This window comes from Mus pahari, chromosome 2 (genome assembly GCF_900095145.1).
Source record: "Mus pahari chromosome 2, PAHARI_EIJ_v1.1, whole genome shotgun sequence".
NCBI classification, from domain to species: domain Eukaryota; kingdom Metazoa; phylum Chordata; class Mammalia; order Rodentia; family Muridae; genus Mus; species Mus pahari.
In genome coordinates this window covers 79,370,900-79,385,414 of record NC_034591.1, presented here as the reverse complement: position 1 = coordinate 79,385,414, position 14,515 = coordinate 79,370,900, and the positions used below count along the sequence as shown (strand labels likewise).

Sequence of the window (14,515 nt, the reverse complement as noted above, 5' to 3'; positions counted from 1 at the left end):
AATAAAGAAAATAAAAAAAAAAAAAATAACTGTTATAAATAAAAAAAAAAAAAAAAAAAAAAAAAAAAAAAAAAAAAAAAAAAAAAAAAAAAGAAAATAATCAGAACTAAATTAGAGCCTGTATTTTAGTATTTTAAGACAAAAATCCAAGACTGTTCTTATATATATAATTTAAGTGTTTGTACTAAGAACAAAAACTCAGATGTAGGTGTATTACTTTGGGTAATGTGTAACAACATAATAAGCCAAAAAATTGAATCATGTATAGAAAGAAATGATGGAAATATAAACAAAGAAGGTAAAAGTAGACTACATTCCAATGATATGGTTGTAAATAAGAAACAAAATATTCTAGATAAAAAATTAAGAATCAAGCAATATAATTAAGTTCATCATATATTTTCACAATATACAGCAAAATAATTTAATATTCCATTAAGTAGAAAACACTTAAACTTCTATGTAGCATCAGCGAATTTAAATTGGTCCTATTTCAAGTGGTAAAAGAAAAATGTTCTTCAAAATAAGCCAACAGAAGCAGTCTAAAATTCCATACAAAGGAAAATCAATTGGTCATATGAATCCATGACAAAGCCCAATGCAAACATGTCACAATTCTCTACAACAACAGACACTTAAAATTAAAACATAAGCTTTCTATGAAGTATTAAACCAGATTATTCTATAAGGTAACTGCATAGCTTTGTCTCTGACACAGCAGAGTCTCAGATGATATATTTATTATTTATACATATATATATGTATATATATATATATATTATGGTATGTGTGTATCTATAAAAACCATGTTTCTTTATATTATAGTGGACCATACAGCCATGCGTTTCTTTGCATGTGACATGAGCCCAATGTATAGCTGGGAGAAGTTTTCAAATTGCAGCTCAGGAGGGTGTGTCTGCAAAGGGAGAACACCTTCAGAATGAATTAAAAATTAGATACTTGTTAAGAAATAGTTAGATATGTGTGGAGAATTTATATGATGAGGGACATGGCAGAAATGTCAAAATGAAAGTCAACAGAAGGTTCTCCAGAGTCCAATAACAGAGCCTGGATGTGAGAATAACAGTAGTGAATGTTGAACACAAAGACAAACAAGGAAAGCCAGATTAACACTTAAAAAATAGGGATGATACATGCAGCAAAACTCCAGGAAGCTGAAAAAGTTAAATGAATCAGAGATGACATGGATAGAATTAGAAGCAGTAATTAAAATTAATAAATATTTAATTAAAAAGCAACGCAGCCTGTGCAGTCAACCCCCAGAAGAGTGTGTACCAGCATTCTGGACACTAACAAAGTAAGTCCAGTGAACTACATGAGCCATAAGAACATCCATCGCAGAGCAGCAGACTTAAAGACCAGAAATGCAAATGTGAACACTTTATATGATTATGTAACCCAAGTTCTTGAAAAGGGTGAGAGGGAAAAAGGTGAGGGTACAATAACCATTTAATGAAAAGGAAGATAGTCTCGAAGTTTAATTTTTCTCAAAGAATGTCTAAGATGCTTAGTGAATTCCTAGAGGGCAAATCGATAGTCAAGTCTGACTTAAGTATATCTCATCAAATTCCAGAAATGAATGTCTAGAAAAAAATGATAACACTAATGTATTTATTCTTCATTCCAGTGGTTGTCCATGAAAAGCGCCCATAAAAAGTAGAAAAATATAAATATAGAAGCTAAATGTAAAGTTCCTTATGATACACAGATTTAAAAAAGGACCATGAAAAGCAAACATCAAAAATGTGAGAAGGATTTAGTTAAAATTAAGAAGAGCACAGTAAAGGGGTTTTAAAAAGAATTATCTGTACGTACGAAAATCCCACGATGATACTAAAACTTTAAATGACCAATTTGAAAGAAAAACAATACAATTTTCACGTTAGTGCTTATATGACAGAGTGATAAACCAATCCCATCAAAATAGTGCCACCACTTCTATGTGTGTGGGAGTTTCAAAATGTAACATGCCTTCTCTTTGATATGAAACCAAAGCATCACTTAAATAGAGCTTTTAAAATTCTAAACTGGGAGACAGCCACCTGCCCAAAATAGTGACGGATGAGAAATAACCAGTTAGCAGCAGACATCTCCAATCCAATGGAAATCCTGAGAGCGTCACAGAAAAAGTGCTCTTTACCTGACTTATAGTCAGGTTTTTGCTACTGTAGAAATAAACTCATTAAATTTCATTTCATGTTAAGAATAAAAATATAAATTTAAGCCAAATTATTAAAAAATAGAGGCTTAAAATATAAAATTAAGTATGTTTACATGATGACCAAGTGTTCATTAGACAACTAGAATCCTCTTGGACCTTCCCTGACTGATGACTGACTACAGTTTTGGAGAGTGCTAACTTTAATGTTTTTATTCAGATTCCTTCACACTGGGACAGCATTCGATTTCTCTCTAAGGGCAGTGACTCTGCTGCTAGCCAGAAGCAGGTACTGAGAAAGGCTAGTGTTGATTTGTTATGCTTTACAAGTGAGTAGGTAAAAAATTTCCTCAAGGAAAAGCAGACATTTCTGGTCATGAGCAAAATTTTGCTTGCTGGATCCAAGAAAATGGAGTGAGACAAGGATTCTATTTCAACTAAAAAACTAACCCTGCTGTGTTTAATAAAATACAGTCAGAATAGTCTACTATGCTTTCTACATTACATTTTGAAAACTCAGTCATTCAAGGAGGCTAACTTTAAAGAAAAGACTATCTTTAGGAAATTTTCCACTAAGTGATGAAATCATGTCCCAACCACCATGTCTGTTCATCTTGTGAGCCAGAGTGGACAGCAATGAGGGTACCCCTGACTATGACTCACACAGAAACACTGTCTGTAAGAAATAAGGACAACAGTCTCAGAAGTACCAAGTTCAGATATGCAAGTCTTTGGCATTTAGATGAATTCCATGTTGATTATGTAGTTTTTAGACCTTAGACTTCCTTTTTCAGACATTTGGCTTGAATTGAAAGTGTAGTAGGGAAGCTCCTAGGCCAGGAGATGACTACTTGTCATATAAACCAGAGAACCCCTACCCTAAATCAAGCCAATGCTCTCCCTGAAACTGGGACTTGGGCTCAAGGGACTTCATTGATTGAGTAATCTTTCTTTCCTGGCATTCCATTATTGAGAGACATTTGGAAATTCATGTGTCTTCTAGCTATGGCTTGGAAGCTATGTAGAAGAAATCTAAAGACACAAACATGACAAGACCAGTTGACAGGGCAACATGAATGGGGGAATCTCATGGGGATGAAGAACTACATGCAATTAACAACTTCTGAGAAGGGAGCAATGATCTTCCCCAGGGAGGATCTTAATTTGTTTTTTAAATGCTAAGTGGTCAGCTCTCAAAACTTATACATATAAGAAACACTAAATGGAATTCCAGTGTGTGTTTATAAATAACACACATGCATATATATGTAACAATAATAAAAATAGCCCAATAATTTGAGAGCAAATTGAAGGATATTGTATGGGAGATGTTGGAGTGAGGAAACGAAAGGGGGATAATATAATAGTTACATTTTAATTAAAAATAAAATGAATTTATAAGACCTAAACACAACAGTAAGTATCACAATAGATGAGATGAAGATGATGGAGCATCATAGGGAGGAGACAGCATGAAGAAAATGCTGTTTAAATGTCAGGAAAGAGGAAGTGAACCAATGAGATAAATCAGGAATTCTAGAAAACTTTCAAGAGACTAAGATTGGGAATCCACAAGAAAAGAACAAAACCGTATCAGGAAATTTCTGAAATACAGAGCAAGATATTTTTCATCGTTAGGTAAGTCATCTTGATTGAAAACCAAGAAAGAAAATTCTTTTACAAAAAAATTTTTACAAAAAAGTAAAAGTGAAAAAATAAACCAAATGGATGTTAGTGGCACCCAAGGCTATACTAGGTCATACATTTCCCCAGAGCCCACAAAACTCATTCTAAAATATATCACGTTTTATTCCATAAAAGAAATCTTAACAAACACAGAAGAATTAAAAAAAACAAAAAGCTTAATTCTGAAGCCTATTGTGTAGTAATGCATCTGTTCTATATAGCTGTTTTCTGCACAGAAAGCTTACTAGTGTGATGTGTGTCACAGGATTATGAGACTAACATATTTAGGACACACTAGTGAGGACTGTAAGGAAATGGTTGTGGTTATACATACATATGTACACTGCATATTATATGTAAATAGCCGCGAATTCCTTATAATGACCTGATAAATCCTTCTTAGCTATAATTGAGTCTGTGTTCCAAATCAATAATTTCCAGAAAACAAATACAGAAGGCTGTCACTACCACTTATGCTTGATTCAAATGACAGAGGGAAGCTCTCAGGACATCATTAGTATTCAAAATGTCTTTACAGTCATGAGAAATTAGGAAAACAAATATTCTTAACATCTCACACAGTATTTTACAAGGATTTTATTTAATATGACTAAGGGAAAAAAGTCCCTTATCAAAGCCAAATAAGCTTTATAGAGTGAAATATCATGTTGTTTACTACTCATTAATGGTAAGATTTAAAGAAATTTGCATAGTATGAACAAAAGAAATGGTAAAAATGAAAAGAAGTTAATAAAACGATGGACACGCTACACACACACACACACACACATACACACACACACACATACACACACACACACATTTGTGGTCAAACTGTGATGTGACCTTTTAAAAGAATTTACCAAACTTTCTTTTTTTCTTTTATTCTAGTTTTCTTTAGACTGTGAGCTCAGCAGAGTGGTGCAGATGTCTTGTGGTCCAGAAGGGGGCAGGCTTTCCCAGGCAGCAGACATGCAGGTTAGATGTGTAATGTCTGGTTTTCTGCTTAACTGACTACTCCTTCCAGCCAACTGACTCTTTCAGCATGTCTTCCTAAATAATATACTTTTAAATCATAACTTCATAATTAGAAAAGCAAAAGGTGTGGGCATACAGAAGTTTCCTATTGAATTATCCATTTTGAATAAGCACTTGTCTAATTCAAGAACTTTAAATGTGTATGTTTATACTAAGCATGACAAGAAATAGAAAAACAATGAAAGTCCATAACTAATGGGAGATATTAAAATTCAGAAAACACTTCAGTGTTTTTTTCTCACTGACAGTAACATAATGGGAACATCTGTATATCTGCAAGATGAAAACTTTCTTTAGTGTAATGATGTTTCTGGAATTTTGAAAAGTGGAATAATCTCCTTTGGATGTCTGAATTCATCAGACTTAACTGTAAAGTTTCAAATGCTGTGTGGAATTAGGTCATAAGAAAAAAAATAGAGACTTGTCTGGATGAGCTTTTATTTCTAACCCTGCCCCCCCAGTGACTATCATCTCTTTTCCCACCATCCTGTATAGGCCAGTCCACTCAGACTAGAGCAACGAGTTCATGTAAACTCTATCACATCACTAAAATGCTGGATATTTCAGTTCTGAGTTTACTCTTTTTTCTATAGTACGCACAATCTAGCTTTTCTCATACTGTGTGTAGACTACTCCTTTTTGAGGTCATCCAGGTGAAGGCTGTCGCGCAGGCATCTGCCATGATTAGACCATTAAATACCAGAATTTCTCTAATTCCATTGGGTGTGCTGATGCACGCTTGCCATCCCAACACATGACATGTGAGAGCCAGGAGTTCAAGGCCAACCATGGCAACACAAGTTGAGGGCCAGCCCGAGCTACATAAAACCAGCTCTTTTCTTAATTCTTAATTGTAGACCCCTCTTTCAGTACCACACACACCTATGACATGAAATATTCCTCTGAATGGTTTTGATTGAACATCGATCTCTCAGACGTCGCAATAATCCATTTCCCCCAGCTTCCTTGATTTCTGTCTCTGTTCTGTTCCTCTCTCTGTTCCAAGCACTGAATAGAATTACCAGTCAAACAGACAAAGTCCATGCTTTCATGAAACCCAAACAGTGCACAGCTGTCTGCAGACATAGGTGAGGGTTCTAAGTGAAAATATGGGTGAGATAAGAAGAGGACAATGGGCCAGGGGGCTGAAGTCAGTCAATGAGAGAGGGTCTCTTTGATGAGGTCACGTCAGAATTAAAGTCGAGAGAGGAAAAGAAATCCTATTCTAAATGCTCCCAGGGGAACATTTCAGAAATAGAAAATTTCTCTGAGGTCCTGAAGAATGGATGAGAACTTGCTCAGTCCTGAGACTGGAGGACTTGAGATGATATAGTGACCTTGGAGGGAGATGGTGAGACTCTTCAGTCCCCCCCAGAGATTGAGAAATACTTCTCTGAGAATTCAGAAGATGTTTTGAGATGGACTCATTGACCAGTCAGTCACTATTGCCAATACCTTATGGGCAAGTTTTAGTTCTTTCTCATTTTAAGTTTACCAAAGTGTGAGATGAAAAACACAGTCTAAGAAATTACAGCATAATCCCTCTTTCATCTCAGTACTTAAAATGATCATTTTAGGCATTATAGAGGGAATAATTGTGTGCAATGAAGAACATTCATGTTTAAACAAACTGTCACCATGTATGTGGAGCATGGGTCACAAGAGTGGGACACTGATATGTGGAGACTCGTGACTTAGAAGGGCAGAGTGAGGACAAGATGAAAGCAGAGTGACCCAGGGCATAATAGAAATAGAGCAAGAGACTTGCTGATAGATCCGAAAATGTTTGTGTGGAGAGGAAAATGTAGAGGACCTACTGAGGCCTCTAGTTACAGAACCAGCTGCATTCACTAAGACGGCTGCAATTGGGATTCTCGGATGTGGTGGGTGGGAATGGAGGCGAAGGTAAATGGCTGGCTGTACACCCCATTCCATCTCTTATCGCCAGTCAAGGCTTCCTGACCCCATTCAGAGTGGTGAGCTCATTTACCTCAATTTCCTTTCTTTGGCTTCACATATGTAAACTCATATGTTCCATTGGACAAGGGGTGGTCACAATGGACTAGACCTCCTCCTCACATCTGTCACCATGTGCCCTGGGTGCAGCATGGAGGAATTTTTGGTCACTAAGTTTTAGCATGATCACTATGTTGAGGACATGTTGGTGTCCAGCAAATGTGTGTCCTACATAGAAATGCCCCAGTTCTAATTTCATCTTTTTTTGTGTGCCTATTTTAATGTGCTTGGTCATTTACAAACACCCCTCCTGCCAGACAGGAAACCACAGATCTGATGTAGCCTACAGCCCCCAGAGTTCTAAAAGGGAACCAAGTAAGATGCAAATAATCCACAAGAGCCTTGGAAAAAAGAACCTATCATAGATGCAAGTATTTCTTTTCACCAAGAATTACAAACATGACAGAGTGATAAAGGTATGGTGTGTTCAGTGTTCATTCTCACTGAGAAATACTTTTGGGAATATCTCTACTCACACACGAACCTTCATATTTCCTGATCTTTTTTTCCACTTTCCTACATATGCCCTATCACCCAGGGCAGAGCACAATGTGGTTATTTATCATGCATGTCACATAACAGAGATTTAAATAACACTCAGAGTGGGTCCATACATGCAAAGAGATCACGAGTTCTTTGTGAGAATCTTTCTCTGAGCTGGGCAGTGGTGGTGCCTTTAATCCTAGCACTCAGAGGCAGAGGTAGATGGATCTTTGTGAGTTTGAGGCTAGCCTGGTCTACATAGTGACTTTGAGGACAGCCAAGGTTACACAGAGACCTTGTTTCAAACAAACACACATACACACACACACAATAAATAGGTTCTCTCTTGTACTATTCTAAGTGCAGTGATAGAAGACTGAAAACCACAGTGGCCATTAGAGGAGCTGCCTAATAGCCCGGGAAGGCTTCCATTGGGTGTAAAAGGAATAGATATCAGGAAAAGACTAAGCTGTCTGAACAAAAAGAGAGAAAAGGAAGCTACAGCATACTGTGAACCGAGGAACTAAAAGGTGAACAGGCTGAAAGTAGTAGATGAGCATGGAGACACAGCAAGTTTGTGTGAGTGACTGGGTAAGGGGTCTGAAATGCATTCTGGAGGCAGCCAAGAACCCATGGAGATTCACTTGCTTTCTCCTCCCAGTTAAGATGATGGCTTCTCTCCTGCTGACAGAGTGCCCTTGTGGAGTTGGATGCCAAGCCTCTGAAGCCAGCTCATCTCTTTGCCCTGAGATACAGTAACTACATTAATTTAAGTCAAGTATTTAACCTCTCCAGAAAGACACCATGACAGAATGTTCCCTTTGGTACAGAATTATTGTTATATGTGATGGTTAACTTGGTCAAACAGACACACACACACACACACACACACACACACACACACACACACACAGATGTCCTATAAGTGTTTGCTGTTATCATTGTTAATCAAATGGAAACACAAAAAAGTTCTTTCAACTAAAGTCTTCTTTGGATCTTTGTGTATGGAGAGAGTTAAACTACTGTCACTTGGATGACCACGTGAGTATGGTAACTCAGACTGAGTAGAGAAGATTACTAAAAGAGAAATGCAGGTTCCCCAGTTTAGCAAACAAGAGAATCTCCAAATCAATTGTTACTTTACTGTAGAAACAATTTGATTATTCATTATTCTCATTGGAGAAGCCATAGGGTAAATTGCTGTTCAACTGTTTGTATTTCATATGTGGTTTTCTTGAAACAAATATTGAATTTTGGAAAATTCAATAGGTATATCAGATACTTGTTTTTTATAGTAAATACAAATACATACAGGTAGGACATTTAAATTCTTGTCAGAGTGCCAGGCCTGTGTTAAACACTCATAAATAATGTTCAAATCAATAAGTCTTCCCAAGTGTTGAGAGCCAGGGTTCTAGACAGAATAACAAGTGTTAGTTCAAAGTCTAATGCCACTTAAATGTCAAGTCTAATACTTATTTATAAAATGGTTAAATAGTAATTTTAATTATGATGAAATGATACACACTTCTTATTTAAGTGCTTCTTAGTTAAATTGTCTTGTTATTTGCTTTATTGGCTTCCTATCCTATAAAAAAACCTCTAATTGCAGACATATGAAAAGCTCATGATCATCTGCTATAAATGCTCAGGAGTTCTTTTGCAATTAAATAAAATTGAATTACAGACACCAATACACCATGGTAAGTAGAAATGATGCATGAAAGCAATTTAGAAAAGATTTTCAATAGATACCATTCGTCATTTTTTATTTAATTGGTAACTTCTTACTAAGTAGGATACTTACATTTAGCTGCTATATAGAACATCTACTCATCCAAGATAACTATGTTTCACAGTTAAACTGGGTTATTCTGGATTCTAAGTGAAGTTTTAGCTAATATCATACTTACTGTATATTGCTAAAGTCTTATGTCCTTGAAATTCTATCAATAAACAGAGCTGACATAAAGAAACTCAAACACTCAAATGTGATGACTTTAAATTCCTTGCCACCTGCTCCTCATGCTAAGTATAAATTACTAGTTTTAAGTTTTAAATTTTATTGTATTATTAGTATAATGTCTAACTCAGTTTAGGCACTTAAAGCTATTTCTCTGTGGTTAAATTATGTACAGATGAGTAAATTACATGAGAACAAAACATTCCTTTGCTTAGGTGTGCATTTTTTTTTTTTTTTTGTGTTTTGTTTTTGGGTCCATTAGAGGCTTTTCTTACAATGCTCATCTAAACTTAGCTTTATTTTTCTACAACAATGCAAACTGCTGTCACCTTAAATCAAGCTGAAAAGCAGCCTTTGTAATTCATCATGCTCCTGATAAGTGTGACTCTCTGGGATGACTGGAATATGATTTCCTCATCACCTGTTCTATAAGCCGTGGACAACTAAGTTCTCTTAAGTGAGATTTTCCTGATAACTTTTCGTATTGGCATGTGGGTGTGGTTCTCAATGCCTTGGTGGTGCCCCTTTGCTTCTCACCCTGAACAACAAATGAAAAAGTGAAGAGACTTCAACTCTTTGTCCTTTTCCCACCTCTTCCCTAAGGCTCTGACTGAGAATTTGAAAACTGATGCAACTATGAACCTTTGAACAACTCTATGAGCAGGAGAGACCTGTAGCATTCACTCATAGACAATATAGTCAGAGACAGAACAAGAACAGAATGTTTCTTACTTCCCTCTAGTTGTTTCAAAACTGGATTTTTGATAGCTGGGTCTTTGATTTCTGCTGTTGTCACTTCTGAGGTGTGTTTCCCTTGCAGACCGGTTTCCCGTGTCTCCAGCTGACTTAGGGGAGATTGCTTGTTGATCAGACTTTCTGGAAAAACTCTGAAGGAATTTCAACGTGGCATTAGCAAGCATGACCGTTCCTGCTCCGGTGCTGGACTTGATGTTGGGTTTGTCCTGAAGAGAGAGAGGCAGGGATACCACTGCTGAACCTGTCTTCTCTAGGGGCGTGGGTGTTTGGCTTCTCCCCTTGGGAGAGGTGCTTGTCTCAGAGGGCTGTGATGTTGACTGTAGCAGAACATCGTCTTCAGAAGATCTCTCAGCAGCTGCAGGACCCTTAGTGGAGGGGTTCTGAGTGGCTGAGAGCATTCGGAGGCTCAGTATTTCACTTACAGAAGCCGAAGCAGAGTTCGGGGGCAGTGAGGACTCTTCATCTTCAGGCGCAGTCCAGGAATGCTGAGTGTTGGTAAGCCTGAAGACCCTGCCCCACAAGATAGAAAGCAGGACAAGAAACTTTAGTCCCTGCATGGCAGTAAATTTAGGCACAAAAATTCATGAGGAATCAAGAGACGAAGTTCTTCTAGCCTTTCTGATAGCCACTTCTGTACTGAAAGTTTCAAAATTGGATTTTGACAATTTGATGTGCGCAAAGGAAACAGGTTTTTGTGTTTGCTGTGCACTCAGGAAGTTCGTTTTCCTGTTTCTGTGGTTGCTCTGCGATCTGTGACCCTCCTAGGATGGATCAATGGATGTGGTGAGGGACCTCTGAGAAGCTGAGGGGAAAAGGAGGAAACATGGACAATTATCAGCAGGAAAAGCCAGGAGAGGCCGGGAAGCAACTTTCCCTTTCCCAGGTACGCTCATGCGTCTCTGCCTTTAGAAGGAAACTTCCCATTGGCAGTGGACAGTGGAATTTCTTTAGGATCGATGAAAGAGTTTAGTGTTTTGTTCTACTGCATCAGGATATCAAGAGAAGATTTTGTCACGATTTCTTCCCATCGTGCCACACCCAGAAAGCCACATTGTTCAACGTGCATGTGCCCTCTGCCCCCCAAACTATTAGGACTGTTGTGTTCCTTCCTGCACCACTGGAAGAATATATTTTATAAATATGTCTTGATTGGATCATTACTTAAAATTAATCTCAATGTTAACTGAACACAAGAAGTCTAAAAATTGAAACTATAAAGCCATTCAATAATCTATTTAAAGTTTTGATCTTAAAAAGTTTTTTTAGTGACAAGAGTAGTGATATTTAGTAACAATATATAGTTATAGATAATAATATACTTATATTATTATCAGTAGTTTGTCTGTACTTTTTAGCTCTGATAGGTGAATGCCAGTGTATAATCAGGACTTTGCCACTGAGAAATCAGAGAAGAAACAAGGAAGTCATTTAGATGGGATGATAGTTAATGCTACGCTATTGCTATAAACCAAGAGCAGGTGAATTGTAGGTAATAGAAAATGTTTTCTAAAGTTATTTTCTAGGGAGAAACACTTTATAAAATATGAGTTCATTTACCCAGCAAGTCTCTGCAAGGACTTATCTATTAGGGAGCTGAGAGGGAACCCTAACAGATACTAGACAAACTGATATTGTCACAGTCTTCGTCACTCACACATTCATTCATTCAATCAGTTATAATGCTACACCTCCATGGAGGGACTTTCTCTTAGGTACTTCATGTGTGGTCTGTTATAATGTTGATCATAGAACACACACACACACACACACACACACACACACACACACACACACACACATGAATGCGAAACCAGAAATCTTCTGCCTACTTGTTATAAATTATTACAGATGTATGTTATTATTCCTAGTTATGGGCACTGGACACCAGCATTTGAAACAAAGCATAATTTACCAAATACCTGTCTGGGTACATTTTCCAGCTTCCACTTTTACCATTGATTTATATGATGCCATTGTTGACAACCTTGAAAGTGTAAGATGGGGTGTGATTTAAATCAAGATGCAGGAACTAACAGCTCTGACTCTGACATGAACTTCAAAGAGAGTGATCCAGAAACTTTTCCCAGAGGGAACCCTAGAAGGAAAAGAACCCCAAACTGCAAAAGTTTGCCGTATGAACTTGGTTTTCAGTCCTAATAAGCAGACTTGATAGGAGTCTTGCTTAGGATAGGAGGAAACAGACTGAGTTAATAGAAGGGCAGTAACTCAGAAAACCTCTAGGACAGCATTTCTAGTTAAAGCACAATTTAATGTCACGATACAAGAAGCTGCAGAAACAGATGAACAGACACTTTCAAATGTTTGAAACACAGAGCAGCGCTGTGCTGTTTCCTTCCATTTTCTATATTCGTTTGTTTCTGTGGTTTAAGAAGACCACCTGACCCTAGATTCAGTAAGTGAGTGTTGGTGGCATATGATACATATGAGATACGAACTAGCTAACAAATGGTAATCAGATTGGATGGTAATGAGCAAGGCATTTAGCCTCTTGTGAGATATTGACCCATATGATATTTGTGCTTGTCTTCATTCAGGCTTACAAGTGACCTTGTGATCAATAGGCTAAAGGTCTAGCATGTCATTATTGATCTGCTAAGCCATGCTGTTTTGTAACTCCCCTGAGCATGCCTTGCTGGTATATGAATCAGTCTTTGTTCATTAAACACTACAGAAACCATCAAAAGCCCAACCTCAAGTTCTGCTTTCTGAGACTTAGTAATAGGCATTGAAAAATTAAGGAAAATAAAACCCCTGGGCTGAGGAAAACTCAGTATATTATTTCTTGGGGATACCGTAAAGAAAGGGTTATTAATGAGGGAGGGATGGAGAGGGAGGTAAAGAGAGAGAGGGAGAAAAGAAGGGAGGGAAGAAGGGTGGGAGAAAGAGGAGGAGGAGAGAGAAGAAAGGAAGGGTAGGGAAGAAGAGAGAGAGAAAGGGAGGGAAAGAAAAGAGATAAGGAAGGGAAGGAGAGGGAGAGAGGGAAATGGGGAAAGAGGGAAAGGAGGCAGAGGAAGAGAGAGAGAGAGAGAGAGAGAGAGAGAGAGAGAGAGAGAGAGAGAGAGAGAGAGAGAGAGAGAAGAGAGATTGTGTTTTCTTAGGGCTGCTAGCATGAGTATAGTTTGGAGTCATTTACCCGAGTGATGGTGGTGTACCAACTATTAACCACATTGGTCAGGTACGAGTCTTTGTATTACCCATTAGAACTGCAAACAGATTTTCTGACCAAGACTGACTGCAGCACTAATCTATTGCTATAATTATACATATTTAGAAGACCGTATTGATACTGTTCTGGTCCGTCTTATGTGAAGTGGATACAGCTAGAATCATCTGAGAGGAGGGAACATCAATTGAGACATTGCTTCCAGAATATCTGTAGGCAAGACTATAGGGTATGCTCTTAATTAGTGATATATGTGCGAGGGTGCAGACCATTATGGCTGGGGACACCTCTGGGTTTGTGATTCTGAGCAAGCCATGAGGGATAAGCCAGTAAGCAGCACTTCTGAATGGCCTCTATATTATGAGCTCTGGCCTTCAGGTTCCTGCTCAGTTTGAGTTCTTGCCTTAGCTTCTCTAAATGATGTATTACTTAGAATATGTAAGTCAGATAAATTCTTTCCTGTCCAAAATGTCCAATTTTGGTCATGGTAGGTTTGTGGTATTTGTTGCTGGTTTTTGCTTTTTAATATTTTCTTTTTCCCCCTTTTATTGAAAATAAAGTTCTCTTTTATCTTGCATAATATATCATGATTGGAGTTTCCCCTATCTCTATTCTTCCCAGTGTTTTCCCACCTTCTCTCTCATTGAAGTCCACTCCCTTTCAGTTTCTCAATAGAAAAAAAAAACAGGCTTCTAAGGGACAATAACAAAATATAGCAAAAGAAAATGTAATATGAAAAAAACAACAACAAAAAAACCCATCACATCAGAGTTGAACCACACAAATGAACAGAAGGAAGGGAGCCCAAGAGAAGTCAGAAGCATCAGAATCTCTCCTTCACACACTCAAGAATCTCACAAAAGCACTAAACTGGAGTCCATCATACGTGCAGAGGACCTTGTGCAGCTATGCAGGGCTTGTGCACGCTGCTTCAGTCTCTGTGGGTTCATATGAGATTTGATCATGTTGATTTAAAGGGCCTTGTTTAATTGGTGTCCTCTGTTCTCTCTGACTCTTACACTCCTTCTGCCTCTTCTTCCTGGAGTTCCTTGAACCCCGAGGGGAGAGAATTAATAGAGACATCTTGTTTAAGACTGGGTGTTCTCTATGATCATAGCAGCCTTATTTATAATAGCCAGAAGCTGGAAGAACCCAGATGTCCCTCAATAGAGGAATGGATACAGAAACTGTGGTACATTTACACAATGGA

The 14,515-nt window shown here is 37.7% G+C and overlaps 1 protein-coding gene across 2 annotated transcripts in view; it reads right to left on the bottom strand.

The window, feature by feature from the left end:
• The window catches only part of Mmrn1 (multimerin 1), a 42,455-nt gene extending 31,532 nt beyond the window's left edge, over positions 1–10,923 (bottom strand). The window contains exons 1-2 of one of the 2 annotated variants that reach the window (XM_029535676.1): positions 10,544–10,725; positions 10,098–10,327 (exon numbers count right to left, since the gene is read on the bottom strand). In XM_029535676.1, the coding sequence (XP_029391536.1) occupies positions 10,098–10,327; positions 10,544–10,678 (365 nt within the window). In that variant the 5' untranslated portion in view covers positions 10,679–10,725. Of the gene's footprint in view, positions 1–10,097 lie in introns of both variants that reach the window. The other variant, XM_021190476.1, reaches the window with a different exon arrangement.
• Positions 10,924–14,515: the final 3,592 nt, after the last annotated feature.